Source organism: Rana temporaria, chromosome 4 (assembly GCF_905171775.1).
Source record: "Rana temporaria chromosome 4, aRanTem1.1, whole genome shotgun sequence".
Taxonomy (NCBI): Eukaryota; Metazoa; Chordata; class Amphibia; order Anura; family Ranidae; genus Rana; species Rana temporaria.
Window position 1 is genome coordinate 134,063,789 of NC_053492.1, and position 26,238 is coordinate 134,090,026.

At 41.7% G+C, this 26,238-nt stretch overlaps 1 protein-coding gene across 1 annotated transcript; it reads left to right on the plus strand.

Annotated features, from left to right (window-relative positions):
* On the plus strand, positions 1 to 25,760 carry TM4SF18 (transmembrane 4 L six family member 18). Its single transcript, XM_040349080.1, has 5 exons — positions 1 to 793; positions 14,630 to 14,725; positions 15,876 to 16,018; positions 19,548 to 19,728; positions 25,226 to 25,760. Exons 1-5 carry the CDS (start codon positions 617 to 619, stop codon positions 25,238 to 25,240), a joined length of 612 nt encoding a protein of 203 aa, XP_040205014.1. The 5' UTR covers positions 1 to 616; the 3' UTR covers positions 25,241 to 25,760.
* Positions 25,761 to 26,238: the final 478 nt, after the last annotated feature.

A 26,238-nucleotide genomic window follows, 5' to 3' on the forward strand; every position in this document is an offset into this window, starting at 1 on the left:
GCGGGCCATGGGGGGCGGGGCTGAGTCCTACATTCAGCATCTATGGTCGCGGAATGCTGGACTTGGGAGCGTGCCCGCAAAGTTACCCCCCCCAGGAGAGCACTTCTTCTAGGGGATTATACAATGCGGGGAGGAGCTACCAGCGCTGCCGGGGGACCACAGAACTTGAGGATCAGGGCCACACTGTGCACAACGAACTGCACAGTGGTGGTAAGTATGACATGTTTGCTATTTAAAAAAAAATAAAAAACGAAGCCTTACAATCACTTGGCTTTAAGAAAATAAAAGGTTTTGTCTAGAGATATACTTTAAAATGAGACAGGCTATAGTTCCTGCTTTGCAGCATTAGGCTTATTATTTTCTCTACAGGTTTCCTTAAAACTGGTAGGACAAGTACTGTACCCTTAATTGCACAAGCCTATAGGAATGCTGTCACTTCTCCTATTAGTAATGTGTCTGTTTTGGTCTTATGCAGTTACTAAGTGCCTGATTTGTTTGTTCAAATATCTCAGCAACCACGCTGTCCTTAGATCAGATGCAGGAAGCATAGAGATCCCAGTTCTACTTACAAAATATTCACAATACAGGCCTACATTAATTGATTTTCCATCTGATCATGTTTCTGAAGAAGTGCTCTGAGTATTCAATCCTTGCTATCATCCCACTGGCAGTATGGAATATTGTCGTCAATATCCTCTTATACTTTCCTAATGGAGATAACACTTATGCAGCGAGCAACCAGCTCACTAACTACGTCTGGTTTTTTCAAGGAATCTGTTTTGGGGGCATCATGGTAAGCACTGTATGATGTGTGTCTTGTGTGCAGGGAAAAAAGCTTTACTATCATTTTAGGAAATCGCCTTCACTTCTTTCTTTAAATAAATGCATTTGACTCCAACAAAGCAACCTTGCCATCATTTAGCTGTAGCCAAGATTTAGGCAGCTAAATGCAATATTTCACTTATGTGTAACAGGTAAAAATTCTGCGCTCACCCAATCACCTGATACATTTCAGGTGATATAGCTGTGATGTGCTCAAAAACAAATAGTGAGTATTTAATAAATATGATGTGACAGTATGTACTCAAACCTAATATGAGTGTACCAACAATTATGTAGCAATCTAAAAGAATTAATACTTAATCCATAAAAAATACATATAAAACAAAAAAGATGTGCAAATTGCAAATGAATAATCAAGTGATTGAACACTGACTAAAAATCAGTATAACAACTAATTCTAAATTCGCTGAAGAATGTACTCTTTGTATTTATCTCCAAATAGGAGATAAAAAGGAGGTAAAACAAGACAAATAGTGAAATGTTCTTTTGAAAAAAGGAGAAAAAGAAAAAGAAAAAATGTGTGTATATATATATATATATATATATATATATATATATATATATATATATATATATATATATATATATATATATATATATATATATATATATTAGGGCTGGGGAAATTAAAGATTAATTCCTCGATTAATGTTTAATTTTTTTGATCGATCAAAATTCTTGACGTCACCGGACAGCCTGGACAGTGAGACTTACCCTGCTGGATGCGAGCAAACTGCACCCATTGGATTGAGGTACCTTTGCATCTGTGAAGCAGGAGGATGCATCAGGCTCCATCAGGGGAAGGGGGCAAAAATAACCATCGTTTTCCTGTCCTAAGCAGTTTTGTGCAGACAATTCTTTGTGTATCGGCAACATCTGTTCCGTGCGAAAGACTGTTCAGTTCTTCAGGGTATATTGTCAATAAAATGCAATCATGTCTGCTTCCAGAAAATGTAAGCACTCTGGTATGTCTGCATGACTGGCTAAAGTGATGCCTACTTGCCTACTATAAAGTGACTGACAGTCAATATACTAGATAAGTTTTATAATTAAAGTTAAACTAACTTTCTACGTTTTTCTTACAGTTTAATAAGAAAAAATGAATTACGTAAGTGCTACAATATGAATTTAAAACGTATTTGTGTGAACTGTGAAGTTAAGTCATGGATTGTGGAAACTAACTATTGTCGGGTGATTGTATATAGTGTATACCACATTTACCACTGACTAATGCAGAGTTGCAATGCAAGGAGATCAGTAAAAAGTAGTTGGATCTGTATGTCTGTTATAATCAATTGAAATTAGTCGATTAATCGATAAAAAAAAAATCGATTAATCGAACACGAAAATTTTAATCAGTAACAGCCCTAATATATATATATATATATATATATATATATATATATATATATATATATATATATATATATATACACCTCCTTTTTTTAGTTTTATGTTTGGAGATAAATACAAAGAGTACGTTTTTCACCAAATTTAGAATTAGTTGTTATACTGATTTTTAGTCAGTGTTCAATCACTTGATTATTCATTTGCAATTTGCGCATCTTTTTCGTTTTATAAATACTTCACTTATACAGAAGACAATGAGGCTAATTTACTAAAGGATTTCTGAATCATCCCCCTATAAAATGTGAGAAGATTCACTTTAATTCTCTAATCACATGTTTACTTATTATAAATTTGAATAATTAAAGTGAATATTCACAAAATGTATTGTATGAACATTCCTAATTTATTGAGTAAATTCATTGTAATTGGAATAAACTATACTAAAATATAATAGGCCTTAATATACCTTCCAACATTCTGAGATGGGAAAGAGGGACACGCTGGGGATTATTTACTAAAGGCAAATCCACTTTGCACTACAAGTGCAAACTACACGTGCAAAGTGCACTTGAAATTGCACTGAAAGTGCATTCGGAAGTGCAGTCACTGTAGATCCGAGGGGGACATGCAAGGAGAATAAAAAACAGCATTGCACGTGATTGGATAATAAAATCAACAGAGCTTCCCCTCATTTCAGATCTACCCCTCAGATAACAGCGACTGCAATTGCAAGTGCACTTTCAGTGCAATATTGAGTGCACTTTGCACTTTTGTAAATAACCCCCATTGTAACACGAAGTATGGAATTCATAAAGAGTATTTGAAACACTCTTTAGAGACATATCGGTAAGGTGTATATAGCGTTACCCCCATAGGAGTCACAGGTAGTTTGGTCCTATTTACTTCCTCAAAGCACAAACAGCCAGGCACTCAGGCCCAGATTCTCGTAGAATGGCCTATCTTTAGGCGGGCGTAGCGCATCTGAGATACACTACGCCGCCGTAACTTAGAGCGGCATGTCCCGTATTCTCAAAGAACTTGCGCTTTAAGTTACGCCGGCGTAGTGTAACTGGCCCGGCGTAAGCCCGCGTAATTCAAATGTGGAAGTGGTGGCCGTGTTTTATGGAAATTACACTTGACCCCACGTAATTAACGCTTTTTTTCGAATGGCGCATGCGTGCGCATGCTCAGAATCAGGTCTAATTTTCAAATTAAATTGCGCCCGCTCAATGCCTAGTCGACGTGAACATAACTTATGTCCAGCCCCATTCACGGACGACTTACGCAAACGACGTAAAACGTAAAAAATTTGACGCTGTTCCGACGTCCATACCTAACATTGTTACGCCTCATCTACGCCTCATAGAGCAGGGGTAAGTATACGCCAACAAAAGCCTTACGCAAACGACGTAAAAAAATGCGCCGGCCACACGTACGTTTTGAGAATCGGCGTATCTACCTCATTACCATATTTAACGATTAAATCAATGGAAGCGCCACCTAGTGGCCAGCGTAAATATGCAACTTAGATACGACGGCGTAAGAGACTTACGCCGGTCGGATCTAATACAAATCTATGCATAACTGATTCTAAGAATCAGGCGCATAGATACAACGCCACAAACTCAGAATCTGGAGATATGCCGGCGTAACTCGTACGAGAATCTGGGCCTCAGTATTTTTAGCACACTCAGGCTCAAAATGTCAGTCTAGGGGTTTCTTTTTTTTTTTTTTGAACAGTAACTTGGATAGGGATGAGGAAAATGGGATACCCCAGAGCTGTAGAATTGAACAACTTGAAGACTGCTTGGCTTCTCGCAGACCTGCACAAAATTCAGGATGTATTGCACAACCTCTGGGTGCACTGCAGTCTCTTGACTGTATTTGTTTGTTTGGAGCCCCCTAAATATTCAAGCTGTCTGTCCTACTCAACCTCCCACTATACTTCTAGAAGTCTCCAGAAGACATGGAGGAGTGACAGAACTTCAGCCTGTGAAACACCGAACAGCCCTAAACAAGCAACCCCCGCTCCACTGTTTACAGAAGAGCCAAACTAAATTTGCCTAGCAGCCTACACTGAACTAGGCGGGTGCTACATATACATACTGTATATGTAAAGAGCTGCGTAAATTGATGGCACTATATAAGTACCTATAATAAAAAAATAAATACATTTATGAATCTGTTCCAAAGAGTTTTGTCCCAGATGGAATTTTGACTACAACACAATCTGAGGACAGTATGGCCACTCCAACCTCAGTGGCGGCCTCTAACAGATTTATGCACCTGTTTCTGACATTTTTGGTGCAGAGGCCTGACATACTGTAATTTAAAAGAGTCTCTAAGAAACTTTTCATGAATTCCCCCTATATTTACACATGCATGGAGCAATGGAAAAAGCCCTTTTGACCTCCAATCCAGTATGGCAGTATTTCTTAATAAATTTATCATAACCACAGTGCCAGAATGTAAAAGTGTAGCACTAACTACATTTTATGCATGCATCAAAAATAGCAAGAAAGGAGTTGCACAGCTTTAACCACTTACCCCCCGGACCATATTGCTGCCCAAAGACCAGAGTACTTTTTGCGATTCGGGACTGCGTCGCTTTAACAGACAATTGCGCGGTCGTGCGACGTGGCTCCCAAACAAAATTGACGTCCTTTTTTTCCCACAAATAGAGCTTTCTTTTGGTGGTATTTGATCACCTCTGCGGTTTTTAGTTTTTGCACTATAAACAAAAATAGAGCAACAATTTTGAAAAAAATGAATATTTTTTACATTTTGCTATAATAAATATCCCCCAAAAATATATAAAAAAACATTTTTTTTCCTCAGTTTAGGCCGATACGTTTTCTTCTACATATTTTTCGTAAAAAAAAATCGCAATAAGCGTTTATTGATTGGTTTGCGCAAAAGTTATAGCGTTTACAAAATAGGGGGTATTTTTATGTCATTTTTATTATATTTTTTTTACTAGTAATGGCAGCGATCAGCGATTTTTTTTTTCGGTACTGCGACATTATGGCGGACACTTCGGACACTTTTGACACATTTTTGGGACCATTGGCATTTTTATAGCGATCAGTGCTATAAAAATGCATTGGATTACTATAAAAATGCCACTGGCAGTGAAGGGGTTAACACTAGGGGGCGGGGAAGGGGTTAAGTATGCCTGGGTGTGTTCTTACTGTGGGGGGGGGGGGTGGCCTCACTAGGGGAAACACTGATCCTCGGTTCATACATTGTATGAACCGAAGATCAGCATTTCCCCTGCTGACAGGACCGAGAGCTGTGTGTTTACACACACAGCTCCCGGTCCCCGCTCTGTACCGAGCGATCGCGTGTGCCCGGCGGGAGTCGGGGGCGAGCGGGGGGCGCGCGCGCCCCCTAGTGGCGGCTGGAAGAGAGGACGTCATATTACGTGCTCTCGCCCAGCAGAGCCACCTTGTGGACATATAACTGCGGTGCGCGGTCGGCAAGTGGTTAATGAATTTGGAGTAGGACTTTCTAATACTATCATAGCGGAAAAAAAAAGGTGTTGTGAATACTTTATTGAATTCCCAATATTATGAAACACAAAAAATGATTGGTTAAACCCACAATTTTTTTGTTTTTTTCACCACCACTAGGTTGGATAAAAGATTTTGTGTTCTAAAACACTTTTGACATGTAGCACATCACCAAAGGAGCAACTGAATGAATAAGCTCTTTGAGTCAAATCTCATGGTCAAACTATTGATGTTACTACTTTGACCACTCTGACACAGCCCCTGTCCAATAAGACAGGCAACACATGGAGAAGTAACTGTAGATCAAGTAATATCAAACAGTCCAAAGCAGAGTAAAGTAACACATCCAATGAATAAAAGGAAACAATCACCCCTAACTCTAGGCAGAGACCTTTTATGCTATAGTAATTTGTGGGCAATAAGGCAAAGAAAAAACAGGCCTGAGCTTGACCAGATACTAAAATCAGCTTTAATGGTACTGGGACTACAAGGGAGGCAGTAATGACAGCCAAGCGATATAGAACCAGTCCTTCTGGAGATCTTGAAGTGATCTGCCTATCTTTAAGCCTGCTTGCAGGAGTTTATTGTACACACATTAGGCAACCCCCAATAATTGACCAGGGATTGGATGGTAAAGTCTGTGGAGACTAGATATTAAAAACAAGGGGGCCCTTCCTTATGGTGGTGCACAATTGGTGGCGTTTAATGGTCCTTGCTTGCTTAAATTTAGGAGGACAACTTAAGGTGCCTAACTCACCAAAGAACTCAAATCCAGTAGCAGGGCTACAATAAATTCAGAAAGGGAGGAGAGTTAAATAAAAAGAGATACTAAGTCAGAAATGCAGTGATGGATAAATGAGCCTTGACGCTGGGCTGAAGAGGCTAGAAGACTCTCAATGGGTAATGAGGTAAGGCAGTAATAGCCTTAAAGTTTTTTTTTTTATGTCACAATGTAGAGAATAAGATTTCCTATCATCTGTGCCCAGTCTTGCCACACAGAGTTAATACAGCGCTGAGCAATCCTCTTTTTATTGTTCAGTGAAATAAAACAGACTTCCAGATAAAGACCAAAGTCCTTGCTTGAGTGACAGGTTATTTACATATCTTGTGCACTATCTTGCAGACATGCACAGCTTCTGTAAAGTGCACAATTCACATCCCCCTCCCCTCTCCCCCTCTCCTCTCCCATCCAGCTCTCCCAGGATTGGCTGTCTTTCCTGTGTTTTGATTAAATGTTTTCAAAATATGGGGTGATTCACAGTTCGGTGTAAACAGCCATCAGAAAATACATATACAAGAAGCTGTGCATGTCTGCAAGCTAGTGCACGAGATATGTAAATAACCTGTCACTCAAGCAAGGACTTTGGTCTTTATCTGGAAGTCTGTTTTATTTCACTGAACAATAAAAAGAGGATTACTCAGCGCTGGGTTAACTCTGTGTGGCAAGACTGGGCACAGATGATAGGAAATCATATTCTCTACATTATTTACATCCACTTTAAGTATCAGTTTCTGCTGTACAGTGTAAGGAATGGGTGAACAACAGATATCCTGTGCTTCAGCTGTCAGTACTGACGGCAGAGGAGCCCCTCATGGACTGATACAATGACTCAGGCAAACACGCTTGCTTGGCACTTCAGGAACGGCTGGGAGTAGGCTGGTGATCCTCCTCTGTGATCCCGCTCTGTGTCTATGTGTCCCAGGCACAGCTGAGGATAGACTGGCAAACTGGCAAACAGGAGTCACTGATCTCAGCACTCTGTCCTAAACACCTCTCTTTCACTGGTCTGGTGCCAAGTGCACCAAACCTTCCCAGGCAGCATGTAGAAACTTCTTTCTCCCCCTCCTCTCCAGTTGCTGGGACTCCTGGGAGCTTTGGACTTTTTTTTCCCCACAGAGCGCAATTCCACATAAAAGGAATGGAACTACACATCCCATGATTCTCTTCTTCAGCATATTCTGCCCTCTGGCACCCTATCTGGGCCAATCAGACAAGAGAAATGAAAGTCAATAGGAACATAATATGGACATACTGAGACCTGTTGTCCCACAGCAGCTTGGTGTTGTTCAGTTAAACATTACTTACAAAGACTTTGTGCCTATACCTGGCTACGGATAGGTAGATAGAGGTCTAATCTTCTGGTCTAGGCCTGGCCTCAGACGAGGGCCTTGCCGCAACAAACGTTTTACTCTGTCACCCTTCAGATCCATTTGTTCACTTTAGACATATTCGAAACTTATATGCTATGATTCCAGATCTGTTGGGACTCTGATCTGAAAACTGATTAAAATGAGAATTGGTAATGTTTTTACTACATCATTCTAATAATTTAAAGCTGAAGTTTAGCTATGGCAATATTTATATTAATGGTCCCGCTTGGACTAATGTAAGTATGTACGTTATCAGAAGACGCTGAAAGCATAATTGAATCATTGCAATAAAAACGACTTTTATTGCCATCTAGTGGACAACTTGTAGTATATGCATGTCGAGTGGTTTTTTTCTTGAACTTTGTGGAATCATAGGCTTAAAGTATAAAAAGGGGGTATTTTTCCATTTTAAGGACATTAACATTTCTCCTTTTTTTACTTTTTTCACATTTTTTTTTACTTTTTATCTTTATTCTTACGCTGTTTCTTTAATGCACATTTCTTTTTCCATTTTTTTTTCCTGTAACAGCCTGTAAACGTAGGTTTTTGAGTATTTTTGTATCCCACATGTTTTCTATCCATTTTGAATTATTGTGGGCTAGATATGTTTCCCTTGTGTGTCAGACATGTACTTGATATTGATCTTTGCTCAAGTAAGCAGCTGATTGTAAGCCGGTAGGCGGGTGGTACCTCCCCCATGTTCTCCTTCTTGTTGAGTGCCAAATGTGGGTCACATAGGAGGCCCACAATGGGGTGGGGTTTTCTGGGCTATGCTAGGCATCTTGAACAGGCTCACATGGGGTATTACACATGGGTACCTTTTTTCTGTGCCATTTTTTATCAATGTCCTGGGCTCAACCCTAATGCTGGCCTTTGCTTTTTAGAGATAAATATGCACTGTGTACAATTGCACCATACTGTAAGACCCCATTCACACCTCCACGACAAAACGCCCGACGCCGGACGCTCGTGCCGCTGGAGGGGAGAATTCCCATTGCTGTCTATGAGATGGTTCACATCTCATAGACGCCGTATGCCTGCCGCCTGACAAAAAGTCCCGGACCCTTTTTTTCAGGCGGCATTGGCGTTCGGCCATACAAAGCAATTGGAAGGCTTTGTTAAAAAAAAAAAGTTACACACTCGCGGCAAAATACGCCGCGTACGCGGCGTATCTTGTCGCGGAAGTATGAATGCAGCCTAACTGTTCTCCAGGTAACTCTTGGTTCCCGGTACACCTTCTCCGTAACTTGCATTTAGGAGGAACACGCTGAGCCTTGTGCACATCCACCCATCCACCGTTTGACTGCTACCTCACTCCCAATAATGGTATGGGGTCCCACGGTGCACCCAGCGCAAACTACATGCGTGCACTAACCTTCACTTGACTCTTCCGTACCTGTGTACAGGCTGGGGACCTCTGCAGGGCTACTCTTCTTCCATTTCTATGGGAAAAAGACCACTCAGAGAGAGTGCAGACAACAACTCCCTCCTGCAAGAGGCTATATCACCTGCCCCAGGCACATGCTTAATGACAGGCTGCTTGGTGGACTTCCACTAACATGGGTAACCATTTGAATCTGCACACTGCACTAATTTTGGTACTGATGTCTTCATTCCCCAGTGTATCTATTGACCAGAAGTACAGACCATGTGTGCTGGATTCTTGCATTAGACCCCTTACATAACTTCAGATCAGGCAGAAACAAGGTTTCAAAGCTTTCGGATGGAGGCACCGCCATCTTCAATAAGGGAATCAGGAAGTGAAGCCTTGCAGCTTCACTTCCTGGTTCCCTGCTGTGCATGTGCGACTCGCGCTGCGCAATCCCACTGGTCTCTGCTGTCTTCTGTGACATTTGTGTCTCCCAGAAGACAGCTGTGGGACAGAGGAGGCCCCGGAAGTGGAGTAGATAGACGCGGGTGGCCCGGCTATCTATGCCTGGAAGTGGGAGCAAAATACCTGTATTAGACAGGTATCTGCTCCCCCTCCCCCCTAAAAGGTGCCTAATGTGACGCCGGAGGGGGGGGGATTCCGAAAAGCGGAAGTTCCATTTTTGGGAGGAACTCCGCTTTAACTCTTACCCTTCCATCTGGGGTAGCATCTAACTAGCATAATTCCAACCTGCTTACACGATGATGTATTTATCTTCCCGTCTGTGGAATCTCTCTTCCCATGACTAAGCCATGTGGGCGGGTAAAACATATTTCAGGGGTGTGGCCTGGATGGAGTCTAGGCTGAGACTACTTCCACTGTTTACATGAGGGTTTTGTGTGATTTGCGGCTCCCGGAACTTCTTTTTCTTCCGCACCACGATGTTGACAGGCGCAGAAGCAGATGGTGGGAGAGGTGAGAGCTGCCTGTCTCCCCTGCACAGTATAGCTTTGTATAGGTAGGGATCAGAGCAGTCCGTGAGAGGGGGCGCACTGGCTGAGAGTGGAGCAGTCTGGGCAAGGCTTCATTGGCCAGAAGTGGAGATGCCTGGGCAGGGGGTGGAAATTAAATGGTAGTAAACCGCCGGCTGTTTTTTTTTTAACCCGCAAGGCAAAGTTATAATGTGCTAGTATGTGTCTCATACTAGCACAATATGTAACACTTACCTTAGAACGAAGCCCTCCAGTGGTGCGCTGTTACCGCTGAAGGCACTTTCATCTTCACTCAGTCTTCCTTCCAGGTCACACACAGCCGGAGTTCGCAATGACATCACTCCAGTGCAGGAGCGGCCGCTTACAGCACCGGACATGTGACAGCTCTGCACTCTGTGTATCCCCCCTGAACTCTGCAGTCTGTATGTAATGCAATCCTGGTATTTAATGCCCCTTTAAGACCCTTCTACTGTTTGTGAAATCTGAATGGGGTCGTGGTTGAGTTCCTGCACCTATTTTCTGAGAAAAAAAGCTCTGACCATCGGTATATTATTCCATACCTTATTGTGAGTGTATTGGTTTACAAATAAAAGGACGTTTCTGTTCTCTTGGCGTGTTACATCTGTGAACACACCATTTTTCTGGATGACAGCTAAGGAGTAAGGAGTGTAAAGTGGGCAACCTTGTGGACAGGAGGTCCTGGTGACTGTACTACGAGCTTACAGGCAGGTATCTAAGATCCGAGGAGACCCTGGTGGTTATACAGCATGCACTATTTGACCTTACTTTTCATGTAGGTCAAGTGATGAAGGTGAGGGCATTGTGAGCACTGTGGTGACATGGGAGGAATTACAGTTCTGTCAAGGCTTTGAGCTTCACTGTTTTTTGGGGGGGCAGCACTGGAAGGTTTAAGAATTGTATAGAAATCCATTAAGAGGTAACCCCGCTCTAGGTGAGTAAATCATGTGATCCGGATGTGCTGGGTGCAAGCCACAGCTCGCCACCAAAAACAATAGGAAAAAGAGAAGATTGCTGCACACCAACAAAGCTGTTCCAACATAGTTTTATTGTTCAAACAATAGTCACAAAATAGCCACCAATATGGGTGAAGGATATGAACCGGTATAAGGGTGATAAATCATAAGGGGACTTTTAGCAAATAATTAGTGGTTATATAATAAGATAAGAACAGATTTATACATGTACTATAATGATGGATGGTTGGGTAATGGGTTATGCTATATATTAAAATATTTGTATTGTTTTGTGTAAAAAAGAAAAAGAAAATGATAAGTAAAGATTATAAACAAAATAGCCACCAAGGCAAAGACACAGGAACCAGGAGAGGTGGCGCGTTTCACACTGTCAATAGTGCTTCCTCAAACCATGACAGTGTGAAACGCATCACCTCTCCTGGTTCCTGTTTCTTTGTCTTTGTCTTGGTGGCTGTTATGTGACTGTTGTTTGAACAATAAAACTATGTTGGAACGGCTTTGTTGGTGTGGAGCAATCTTCCTTTTTCCTTTAAGAATTGTATGCATGCACCTAGATATGCATTTACATTTGTCAACTCATAAATCGTCACCGAGATAAACTTATAGACTGCACACGCAATTAATTGATTGGGGATGTTATTTTAACACACCTTTACGAATTTGTGACAATTTGTACATTATTTTATTTGTTTCACTTTTCTGCAATATGTAGGATATTTGTAATTATGGTAACACCTTTTTATCCATTAAATTGTTGTCATATGTGCATACGTAGAGGTAACGGCACGTAGAGGTAACGGCAAGTAGAGGTAACGGCACGTAGTGCACTGTTATTTAAGTCACAGGGGTAGCGCAGCACCATTTATTGTTTGTAATTGTGGAATAGGTAGTTTCTTCCCAGGCTAGGGGCTTGTACTCTGACAAGGATTGTGGTGGATCCCAGTGCTACAAAGATGATTGTGTTGGGTTCCAACCAAGCCACTCAGGGAAGAGTGATAAATCAGATTCGGGAGGGTGGCTCTCTCCTACTGGTTGGTGATTTTTTCCCCCCTTGGATGCAGGCTAGGGGCTTGTGAGAAGTTAAAACCTTTGTTGTCGATATTGCTTTGAAGCTAGCTATATCTCCTCTTGAAAAACATTTTCAGGACCGGGTTTGAACTGATTTTGAAAACAAAGCAGAATGGTATCTAAATTGTCAAAAAAATAAAAAACTTGAGAGGATGGTATGTGCATAAATTTCTGATTCATCACTCTCTTGTGGGGTAAGGTTTTTATTTGTGATAGCTGCGCGTGGTCAGGCAGAGTTACTCAGCAAACATTGCTTAATTAGAGCTGAAGCTAAGTTGGTTACCAGGTGGGTAGCAAGTAGTAGTTATTAAAGTACACGTTTACCAATGGTAATGTTGGTTCTTAAGACCCCTTCTATCTGCTCATTTTATTGCAGTAAGTTACAAATGAATGATAATGTTGTGATAAGCATAAATCCTGGAATAACCCAGAAATAACTCCCATCCTCACCACAACTACCATATATACTCGAGTATAAGCCGGCCCAAATGTAAGCCGAGGCACCAAATTTTACCACAAAAAAAAAGGGAAATCTTATTGACTCAAGTATAAGCATAGGGGGCCAGATTCACAGAGGATATACGACGGCGTATCTCCTGATACACCGTCGTATCTCCTGTCCTATCTATGCGGCTGATTCATAGAATCAGTTCCGCATAGATAGCCCTAAGATCCGACAGGTGTAATGGACTTACACCGTCGGATCTTAGGATGCAATACTTCGGCCGCCGCTGGGGGGAGTTTGCGTCGTATTCCAGCGTTGGGTATGCAAATTAGCAGTTATGGCGATCCACAAAGGTTTTTCCCGTCGTTACGTCGGCGCAAGTCTTTTTTTCCCGTCGCAAAGTTAGGTGTGCTTTAACATGGTGTACAATTACTCCACCATGTTAAAGTATGCCCGTCGTTCCCGCGTCGCTTTTGAATTATTTTTTTTCCGGCGTAAGTACGTTACGCACGTCGCGATTCACAAACACGTCGGGCCGCCGTAAGTTCGCGCAAAGCACGTCGGGAAAATTGCGAACAGAGCATGCGCAGAACGTCCAGCGCGGGAGCGCGCCTAATTTAAATGGTACCCGCCCCATTTGAATTGGGCGGGCTTGCGCCGGACGACTTTACGTTACACCGCCGCAAGTTTCCAGGTAAGTGCTTTGAGGATCAGGCACTTACACTGAAAACTTGCGGCGGTGTAACGTAAACGGGTTACGTTACACGGCCGCAAATTTTCGTGAATCTGGCCCAGGGTGTCCATCTGCATGCCTCACTGTGCCTCACTTTGCCTCACTGTGTCCATGTGCATGCCTCACTGTGCCCATGCCTCACTGTGCCCATGCCTCACTGTGCCCATGCCTCACTGTGTCCATGCCTCACTGTGCCCATGCCTCACTGTGTCCATGACTAGACTGACGTTTAACATGGGAGTCTATGGAAGGGGTGCCCAACTCTAAAAAATCGGTGCTCCCCAGCCGTAGGTCCTCCAAGCAACAAACTTTGCACACTTGTAGAGGAGAAATGGAGAAACACGTGTGCCAAGTTCTGGTATCGGGTCCCCAAATTCACTGGAGAAATTGCCGTCTAACATGGGAGTCTATGGAAGGGGTGCCCAGCTTTAAAAAAATCAGTGCTCCCCGGTCGTAGGTCTCCTGGACAACAAACTTTGCACACTTGTAGAGAAAGAGTGGGGCTACATATGTGCCAAGTTTGGCACACCCGGCCGGTACCGTGTCCCCAAAGTCCGGGAGATCAGGCGCAAAAAGGTGACTCGAGTATAAGCCATTTTCAGCACAAAAAAATGTGCTGAAAAAAATTGGCTTATACTTGAGTATATACGGTAATCTTTTTTGTTATAATCTCAAACTAAAAGCCCCAAATACTAAATACTTACCTTAATAATGTGATGTGTCGAGTCCCAAGTCTTCTGTAGTCTTCACTGCAGAGAAAGAGTCTATCTTCATGTGTTTAGGTCACTGCCTGGGTGACGTGGACTTTTCCAGTCAGCTGTCCAGTAGTGGGGTCCTCTCAGGCTCTATAGTGTGATGATGTCACAAAGAGGGATCGGTCGATGCAGGCACGGATTACAGTGCTGAATGCACCGGTTAGGTAAGTAAAAAAACAACAAAAGGTTATTTCCTTTTTAAGGCTTCTAAATCAGTGAGAAGGAGGTGAGAGAAAGTGATGGGAAACTAGAGAGCTTTGATCGGAGATGGGCTTTAAAGCATCCTGTTCTTTTTATTGGTGCTTCAAATGCACAGCACTGGAACAAAAACTGATTGCACCCCTTTTTTTTGTAAACAGGGTTTAATAACAATAATTTTATATCTGGCTTACGTACATTTATTTCCTTTTTTTCAGATGATCATTATAGCCACAGTACTTTTACTTGTGGATTTCTATAAATGCTGTACCTCCTGCTACTCAGGGAAAAATAGATATTATGTACATTTTCCAGTAAGTATGATCTATTTATTTTTTATTTTTTAGACTTGTGCCTCATTTATAGTACAGAAAGAAAAAAATGTGTGTCCATTTGATTTATATCTAAAATTAGTTTTCATTGCTGCTATGTTAAGGCAGAGACCTTTTGGAATAAGGGTGTTAGTTTCTATTTTCAATAATTTGCCACTTCAAGCAAGATAAACTCCAGGAATTTAGACACTTTCTAAAATGTGCCAGATCGCTGTGGGTTCAGTCCAACGAGGTGCATGCCACCTTGTGGACTTATCTCTTTGATTTAAAATTTAAACTTTTATTGAGTGCTGAGAGAATAGCTATCCCTATACTTTCTAGTGCTCCACCCTGCAGAATCATGTTCAGGTACTCTGCCCACGCCTCCTCTCCTGTTGGCCAATCGGGAAGCTCTCTGTACTATGTGGACCCATTCACAAAATGAATGGCGGGGCAGGCAGAGCGGCTGCTGTGTGAGAAAGCAGCACCTCTCCTTCTCCTGCCAGAGCAATAGGAGCAGGGCTTTTTTTCAGGGGGAACTTGGGGGAACTCAGTTCCACCACCTCTGGCTCAGACCCTTTGGTGCCTGCTCACCACAATCACTTGTAAACACAGAAGTCTGCTTTCTATGTTTACAAGTGACAGTTCTCCACTCTGTGTGTAACCCCCATGAACTCTACACTCTGTATGTAATGCAATCCTGGTATTTAATGCCCCTTTAAGACCCTTCTACTGTTTGTAAAATCTGAATGGGTTAGTGGTTGAGTTCCTGCACCTATTTTTTGAGAAAAAAAGCTCTGACTAGGAGTATAGCAGTAATTGTCAGAATGGGCCCTAAAACTATACCAAGACTTTATGTAAAATTTAGTAGGCAACCTTGCCATTGCAGAAAAATCATTATTAGCATTATATACTTTGTAAAGAGGACAGCTAATGCCCATACCAGGGGAAATGTAGTAGGACTATCGGCCCTTTAAAAACAGATGCATACATAAATGTTTACTAAAAAAGCTTCCACAAAGTGAAATGATGTAAAAACTAAAAAGTGCTACAGTGTAGTTTCTAACAGCAACACCACTTTTGTTTTTCTTCTTCTTTTTTTTTTTCCCCCCTCCATTTACTTCAAACTTTGCTGTTTTAATGTGTTTTTCAGAAGCTGGGATCCATGACATTTGCTGCCCTGGGTATGTTGTTTTCAGCATATACATTGATCATCTCTGCTCTGGGAATAGCACAAGGCCCATACTGTAGGACTGTAGATGGATGGACGTACCCATTTACCAACACTGCCGGGGGGTATTGCATTATTTTTTTATATACAAAAGTATACAAACATTTACTGCTGTAGGAGCCCTTTCACACAGGCATTCCATTCAGGTCCCCCTGTCAGTTTTTTAGGAGGACCTAATTGGAAGCTTCATGCAGCCATATGGACAGGTGGATGAAAATGGACTTTTGTCCTCCGATTCTGTCTAGGCCCAAAATAAAAACGGTATTTCTGGACCTAAACATGACAAATTGGAGGTAGCCAGATGTAGATGGACAGCGGAGGCCGTTTACATCCGCCCAGACATAGAGCTATCATGGGTCTGCCTGTTTCTGCTGGATACAAACTGAATAGGTATGGATGGAAAAAATAATGTGACATCCATCCTGTTCAAGTCCAATTCCAATGCTCTTGGATCCCCTGCTCATCTTGCTGCTCTCAACGTACCAATCTACTAACAGTACAAGTATGAGTCCCAGGCAGGGGCGGATTCAGAGTTTAGTCTCGGGAGGGGCACTGCCAGAAAATACATTTTTTTGCGGGCAATTTATCGGGGCAATGGCTGGTGTTGGCGCTTTCATCATCACTGCACCTAGGTTGCTATGGTATCAGGATGATTGAAGCACATTATTACATTGTAATATAAAAATAAATGGTTCAACTCACCATAATGCAGAATTAGTGGGAGCCCAGAGTGTGTCACTTGCCACGCCAACCTGCCTTTAGATGCACCGTGTCACTTGCCACGTCCCTGCCACCAGATGCTGATTGTCACTTGCCACGTCACCTGCCATATGTTGCTGATTGTCACTTGCCACGTCACCTGCCAGATGTTGCTGATTGTCACTTGCCACGTCACCTGCCACACATTGTGGATTACACTTGCCACGTCACCTGCCACACATTGCAGATTACACTTGCCATGTCACCTGCCACACATTGCGGATTACACTTGCCACGTCACCTGCCACACATTGCGGATTATACTTGCCACGTCACCTGCCACATGTTGCTGATTGTCACTTGCCATGTCACCTGCCACATGTTGCTGATTACACTTGCCACGTCACCTGCCACACATTGCGGATTACAGTTGCCATATCACCTGCCACAAATTGCGGATTACACTTGCCACGTCACCTGCCAAATGTTGCTGATTGTCACTTGCCACGTCACTGGCCACATCACCTGCCACATGTTGCTAATTGTCACATCACCTGCCACACGTTGCTGATGGTCGTTGGCCTGCAGAGGTGCAGATTGTCAGAGTGAAGGCAGGCAGCAGAGAGATGAAGTAATCTCTCTGCTGCCGTGACTGTACAGTGAGGGCAGAACTGCAGTGATGCAGGGCGTGCAGTGAGAGATGATGTCATCTCTCTGCTCCCTGCCCGCCGCCTCACTGACTGGCCAGTCTCTCCACTCACTTGCGGACCAGCCCACCCCTTACTTGATGTCTGCCCTGCACGCCCGCACACTCACCTGCCAAGTGCCGATCCCCCTCACTCGACCTGCCTGTTCAGGCTCTCTCTCACCTGGCGACCCCCACTGACTGGCCCTCCTGCTCATCAACCCGCACACTTGCCCTCCCGCCCGCTCACTCATCCGCTGTCTGGCCTGCCAATCATAATTTTTTCTTGGAGGCGGCAATTGCCCAGTTGCCCCCCCCTGGATCTGCCCCTGGTCCCAGGGCCAAACTTTGAATTGGAATTTAAACACTGCATAAAAAATTGCCCCTGGGAGCTTTTTGGCATAATATACTAGTATGCACCATATATTAGCCCATTATGGCAGACTTACCTGCCAAGTGATCCTCTTTTGTGCTCTCAGCTGTCAAGAGCACTTCCATCTTCTCCTGGCCTTCCTTCCAGGTTCAGACTCCTTGGCCACTTGATTGACCAGACAGCAATGACATCACTCCAATGCATGCTCACATCAACACGACGAGCAGTGCCGTAAATGTATGCTGAGCTGCGAATACGTGATTCAGTGTACATAAATGCTGACAGGCATGGTGAACAGGGTCAAGGGTTTAAGACAAAAAAGACTGATAAGGTCTCTTCTGTTATTAAAATTCTACCTGTCAGAGTTTTAAGCTGAAATAGTGTACAGTACTTTAATTTATCACTAATTTGTGTTAGGCTTGAATGCTTACTACAGAGTTAAATGTGTTCCGATAATGAATCAAGGAGTCCTACCAACATTTTCTGGCTTTTCTCAGTTGCCTGAAATTTTTTTGGGGGGAACGGCACATCAGTGTACAGGCAAGTACAATGCTAAGAATGGAAGTTTTAAACTTTGTACTATATGTACAGGTGGTGATTAACAGATTTTTTATAATTACATAGAGCTCATTAAGAGTTAGACAACATACAGAGTTTCCTCTAATCTCTGGGGAAGTGATACGTTTAACAGCTCCAGAGGTCCCCATTCAGAGTGATTGATAACAAGCCTTTAATATAGATGTACCATGTCTCTTTTTTAACAAATCTGACCTAGGTGCTCCTAAGTAGACCGACCACATTTACTAATGGGAATGGCCAAATCATAGATTTTTTTTATGCTTTGAAAAAGCAGTAGGTGTCTTAGATGATGAGACATTTGAATACACCAACCCTATTGAATGCATGAATATGGTTGCATACACATTTATTATATTAATGTAATAGTCCTGGTTTTGTTGTATGTATTGTGGTGGAAGAATTCCCTTGGGCTTTGTACGCAAATCCACACCGCGCCAACATGTGCACTTCCAACGTCTCAATGCACATAAAGCACCAAACAATTCCTTCGTGCTTAAAAGCACGTTTGTATCAAGCTCTTTGGTACAAGGAATGTGAAGTACTTCATGGCACCAGGTAGAATCAGAAACAATGCTGCTTAAAACTGGAATCTCAAGCTTCTGCCCTGGGCACAGAAACTCAGGTTCTTTTATTCATTGGAAACAAAAGAATAACAAAGCACGGAGTGATGGCCCCAACAGCCAATCACTTCCCTTAATACAAAATCACATGACAGGAAATGACAAACAGTACAAGGGGAGGGCACTCAAAGAAAGGCAGGGGGAGGAAGTGCACACACCCCATCTTAGCCAGCATGGAGCAAATTCAGATATTGTTCAAAATAAAACAATATCTAAATTAAGATCATTCTACTTGTTTTTACAGGCTTGAGACGATTTGCGAAGTCCGCAAGAGAGATATAATAGGTTTCTCTCGTTATGCCGCCTTCGCTTCTCTAATGTGTATAGTCATTGGAAAGCAAGCAGTCCAGCGCATTGCACTTGATATCTACAAACCAACAGACACCCACACACACAGAGAACACGTTTCAATCCCATAAGAAGGTTTTCATACTGACCTCTTTTACCGCTGGTCTCGATTCAACCCAAGTGCGCTCTGCTAGAGCGCTCCTCGATTAAACATCAGACACAGGGAGACAGATGACAATCTATAAAACACACATCCTAGAATAAAATGTCCACATATATAAAATTTCCACAACAGTATGCAATGACAATAAAATATTACCTTATCTTATCTATGTGGATTTGTTTTATAGGTATCTTTCAGATTCTACTACATGGTCACAGTGTCTGGAGCCTAACTATGTGATACAGTGGAACCTCATCTTATTTTCCATCCAAATTGTTCTCAGTGCTTTACAAGTGATCATTTGCTTCTGTAAAACAATATTTGATTTAAGAGATGTATTTTGTGGGACTCACAGGATCTTAACACAGGTAAATGGTAACAATATTTTTTTAACAATATCGATATAGTTGGATGGGATTCTCCAATCACTTGGACTCCAGTTATATACTAAACAAAAGTTGGCCATAGATGGATTTAAGTGAATTTTGATTCATCTATGGTCATTTCCACTAGAGAGAAGTCGATTTAAAGTGGTTGTAAACCAAGTTACACCACTTTTACCTACAGATAAGTCTATAATAAGGCTTACCTGTAGGTACCGTGAATATCTCTTAAACCTGCAGCATTTAAGAGATATTCACTGTATCAACATGTGCCAACGTCATCGGCATATGCGCACTGAAGAAACGGCCCACTCATGCCATTTCTTCAGTAGAAAAGTAGTATAATAGATATTTAAGAGGAAATAACAATAATTAGGTGACTACAATGCGTGAATTTAATCAGCCCTATTGTTTGGCTGTCATTTGCATTACACTATGACAAATAGGTTCACATTAGCAATAGTATTTTAGTAGTGTGTATTTTTTTACTATAATAACTTATGGTGTCTAGGAAAGGCATCGGTTGCATGGTTTTAGTATGCTTTCATCCTTTATTTGTGTACAATTTTATATATACTGTATTTATATATATATATATATATATATATATATATATATATATATATATATATATATATATATATATATATATATATACACATACATACATACACAGTATCTCACAAAAGTGAGTGCACCCCTCACATTTTTTTATATTTTATTATATATTTTCATGTGACAGCACTGAAGAAATTACACTTTGATACAATATAAGTAGTAAATATACAGCTTGTACAACATTGTACATTTTCTGTCCCCTCAAAACTACTCAACACACAGCCATTAATGTCTAAACCGCTGGCAACAAAACTGAGTACACCCCTAAGTGAAAATGTCGAAATTGGGCCCAAAGTGTCAATATTTGGGGGGGCCACCATTATTTTCCAGCACTGCCTTAACCCTCTTGGGCATGGAGTTCACCAGAACTTCACAGGTTGCCACTGGAGTCCTCTTCCACTCCTCCATGAGATACATCACAGAGCTGGTGGATGTGAGAGATCTTGCGCTCCTCCACCTTCCATTTGAGGATGCCCCACAGATGCTCAATATGGTTTATGTCTGGAGACATGTTTGGCCAGTCCATCACCTTTAGGCTCTGATTCTCTTGGAGGTGTGTTTGGGGTTGTTATCATGTTGGAATACTGCCCTGCGGCCCAGTCTCCAAAGGGAGGGGATCATGCTCTGCTTCAGTATGTCACAGTACATGTTGGTATTCATAGTTCCCTCAATGAACTGTAGCTTCCCAGTGCTGGAAGCACTCATGCAGCCCCAGACCATGACACTGCCACCACCATGCTTGACTGTAGGCAAGACACACTTGTCTTTGTACGCCTCACCTGGTTGCCGCCACACACGCTTGACACCAACTGAACCAAATACGTTTATCTTGGTCTCATCGGACCACAGGACATGGTTCCAGTAATCCATGTCCTTAGTCTGCTTGTCTTCAATAAACTTTTTGTGGGCTTTATTGTGCATTATTCTTTAGAAGAGGCTTCCTTCTGGGATGACAGCCATGCAGACCAATTTGATGCAATGTGCGGTGTATAGTCTGAGCACTGACAGACTGACCCCCGATCCTTTCAACCTCTAAAGCAATCAGCAATGCTGGCAGCACTCATACATCTATTTGCCAAAGACAACTCTGGATATGACGCTGAGCGCGTGCACTCAACTTCTTTAAATGGGAAAGCGATCTTGCGCTAAAGATATAAAAGATATAAAGATATAAAACCAAACTACAAGTACTGCAAATATGTGGTAAAGTGCTGACTATAAAGTGTCAAAACGGCTCATAGATAAATAAATAAGTGCAAAACCTGACAAAAAGTGCACGACTGCAAGAAAAGTGCCAAATTGCAAAAAGTGCAAAAAATGCAAAAAAGTGCTGAATGTGCACTAGTGCACCAATGCACACAATATATGAATGAATATACCAAAAAGGTATAAAAAATGTAAACAAGTGAGTGAGAGTGAGGTATGAAAACGTCCCATATAATGTATAAGGGGACAGATCCTCCAGTGTCTCCAAATTCTTGATGGGGGTGTGTCCTTAATTGTAGTATTGATCCATGGTGTCTCTCCTTCACCAGTCTCATAGAACTCTCACCTTACAGATATATAAAAAAGGCACATAAAACAGGCACATCAATTATAACTCTTCCACTCCTCTTTGATGTTAAGATACCAGGATCATAATATCATTGCTTCTCTCCTTTAACCCTTACGATCTATCTGTAAGGTGAGAGTTCTGAGAGACTGGTGAAGGAGAGACACCATGGTTCAATACTACAATTAAGGACACACCCCCATCAAGAATTTGGAGACACTGGAGGATCTGTCCCCTTATACATTATATGGGACATTTTCATACCTCACTCTTACTCACTTGTTTACATGTTGTATACCTTTTTTGTATGTTGCATTATTGAACCATTCATTCATATATTTAGCTGGATTCATAAAGACCGCCTTAACTTTGCGGCGCCGTAGTGTAAAAAATCGTGTTTACACTACGCCGCCGTAAGTTAGCAAGGCAAGTACATGATTCACAAAGTACTTGCCTGTTAAGTTACGGCGGCGTATCGTAAATCGGGCGGGCGTAAGCGCGCCTAATTCAAATTCGGCTGAGGGGGCGTGTTTAATGTTAATGGAGGGTGACCTGACGTGATTGACGTATTTTACGAACGGCGCATGCGCCGTCCGTGTACATATCCCAGTGTGCATTGCGGCAAAGTACGCAGCACGGTCGTATTGGTTTCAACGTGGACGTCCAGCCCTATTCACGGACGACTTACGCAAACAACGTAAAATTTTCAAATTTCGATGCGGGAACGACGGCCATACTTAACATTACTATTCCAGCTATTTGATGGAATAACTTTAGGCCTGAAAGTGCGTTACGTAAACGGCGTATCTTTACTGCGTCGGGCAAGCGTACGTTCGTGAATCGGCGTATCTACTCATTTACATATTCTAGGCCGACCGCAATGGAAGCGCCACCTAGCGGTTAGCCTAAAAATACACTTTAGGATACGACGGTATAAGACACTTACGCTGCTCGTATCTGAGCCTAATTTAAGCGTATCTGGTTACCAGAATACGCCTAAATTTTTTGTCGGCGCAGATTCAGACTTAGGCTGGCGTATCTACTGATACGCCAGCCTAATTCTTCCTGAATCCACCTAAGAGTGTGCATTGGTGCACTCGTGCACGTTCAGCACTTTTTTGCACTTTTTGCAATTTGACACTTTTCTTGCAGTTGTGCACTTTTTATCAGGTTTTGCACTTTCTTCATATTTGCACAGTGACACTTATATATATATATATATATATATTCTCGATCACTTTTATATATTGTATCATTATCTGTTTGTGGGTCAGCACATGAATGCTCATCTTATTTATTTATTTATCTATGAGCCGTTTTGACACTTTATAGTCAGCACTTTACCACATATTTGCAGTATTTGTAGTTTGTATGTATTGGTTTTATATCTTTAGCGCAAGATTACTATCCCATTTATTCATTTTACGTGTACAGTGAACACCATTAGATCTAGCAGCTTTTGTCATTTGGACTTCCCCACATTCATATTTACTCACTAGTAGCGCGAGAGACCTTTTACTTTTATTTCACTCAACTTCTTTGGTCGACCATGGCGAGGCCTGTTCTGGGTGTAACCTATCCTGTTATACCGCTGTATGGTCTTGGCCACCGTGCTGCAGCTCAGTTTCAGGGTCTTGGCAATCTTCTTCTAGCCTAGGCCATCTTTATGTAGAGCAGCAACAATTTTTTTCAGATCCTCAGAGAGTTTTTTGCCATGAGGTGCCATGTTGAACTTCCAGTGACAAGGATGAGAGTGTGAGAGCGATAACACCAAATTGAACACACCTGCTCCCCATTCACACCTGAGACCGTGTAACACTAAAGCCTCGTACACACGATCAGTCCATTCGATGAGAACGGTCTGAAGGACCGTTGTCATAGGTTAACCGATGAAGCTGACTGATGGTCTGTCGCGCCCACACACCATCGGCTAAATAACCGATCGTGTCAGAACGCAGTGACGTAAAACACAACGACGTGCTGAAAAAAATGAAGTTCAATGCTTCCAAGCATGCGTCGACTTGATTCTGAGCATGCGTGGATTTTTAACCGATGGTCGTGCCTACTAACGATCAGTTTTGACCTATCGGTTAGGAATCCATCGGTTAAATTTAAAGCAAGTTGGCTTTTTTTTTAACCGATGGTTAAATAACCTATGGAGCCCACACACGATCGGTTTTGACCAATGAAAACGGTCCATCAGACCATTGTCCTCTGTTTAACCTATCGTGTGTACGAGGCCTAACGGGTCACATGACACCGGGGAGGGAATATTGCTAATTGTGGCCAATGTGGACATTTTCACTTAGGGGTGTACTCACTTTTGTTGCCAGCGGTTTAGACATTAATGGCTGTGTGTTGAGTCATTTTGCGGCAGCAAATTTACACTGTTATACAAGCTGTACACTCACTACTTTACATTGTAGCAAAGTGTAATTTCTTCAGTGTTGTCACATGAAAAGATATAATAAAATATTTACAAAAAATGTGAGAGGTGTATTCACTTTTGTGAGATATTGTATATACTGCATATATACTGTATATAAATCCTGAAAACATAGATAAAACAAAACATTATAAACACTCAGACACAGATGACTGCCATTGCACATGGAAAATACCAGGCAGGCTCAGACCACCCATAATCAGTGACATGAAATATTAATAAAACAACAAGTGATGTGTTAGCATAGCAACAAATGAGAAATTACCAAATAGCCACAAAAATACTATACAAAGCCAAACACCCTATATGTGACAAAAGTAAACAAGTGTACGAGTGTGAACCCCCCTTCCCCATTAGACAAAGACAATAGATTCATAGAAAACACTGACTGTGCACAAAGATAGAAATGCATACAAGTGTACGCTATGTAATACTCCAGATATTTAGCTTTTTTGATGGACTATTGTAATTTACTCTTTTTGTGATCTTTCTTTGACCTCTACCCTGTACAGTGTGTCTTTTACCCTTGCACTGTGTGATGCCATCAATAGGGGGTGCTGTTGGAAGGACTTTGGGTTTATTGAATTGTTCACTTCCATGTGATAGTGTCTTAAGAAAGATAGACTAGGCTTCCTCTGCAAGACCCGGGGTTGCTTCTATACCAGTTTTGGGTTTATATTGCATTTATATTTATGTGAATAATGAATGGTAATGATTATTGTATTATTTGCTATTAATAGAGATTTAACTTGTGATTTAAAGGATAAATATTTACTGTATATGATTTGTTGGAAGCATGTGAAGAAACGTACAGTACATACACACACATCAGGGATAATGATATATATATTTTTTTCCTTTTGCAGCCTGATAACCTATGAAATATGAATTGAAGAACGGAATGAATTCTGTTATTCCTCAAAGCTAAACTCCGGGATAAACAAACTTTGTCTAAGTAAAAGAGGGTTATGTATTGTTACTTGAATCTTGGTGTTTTTGAGTATTACTTCCAGATCTGTCCAGTAACCCACCCTGAAAATTTGCCTCTGTGGAGGAGCTTTCTGTAACAAAGACCAGTTACTGCTGTTCTCACCCCTTGTGCAGGGTGACTGGTCTTTTATCTGCCCCTCCTATAGTTTTGTGCAGGCATCCCTTAGTGGGTATCACTGTTGGGCCACTCCCACTGCTCTGCCCTCTACTGTGCAACACATTAATGATGTCACTGCTGTATTTATATGGTAATATTTGTATTTGCGAAGACATTTGATGCTCATAAAGTGGAATTATTTCCTGTGTAGCTTTGAGTATATACTTCATATATACAAAAACAATGGGTTTGACCTCAACTGGTTTATATCAGATAAGTAGTCTTTTTTATTATTAAATCCTTATTTTAGCTTATATTTGTTAAGAGATGGCCGTGGATATTTTTAATACATGTTCGTTTTATCATTTTTTATTATTTATTTTATTGTCTATAGGGACTGTATGTGCAATATATATATTTTTTAAAAACGGGGGGGGAACTAATGCGCAAAACCAACCTCAACAAGGGCACAACAAAGCTAAAATAAGAAAATCAAACTAATAATGCAGCTGCCACGACTAATAGTGTTCACACACTTAAAGCAATTAATGACAAGGGGGGTGTAATGGCGCTTGCAACAGGATCTAATTAAAACTAAATATCAATAACGATTTCCATAATGTGAATAGGTTGTCAGAAAAATGTGCTCCACTGGTTCCTGTGTAAAATGTGTTCCACTCTGAATAAAATCATATACCCACCCAACATTAACTGAGTAATGTGGAGAGTAGTAAGAGTGGATAAATGATGATAAAAAAGACAAATGTGCCAGTGACCCGCACAATATTAATA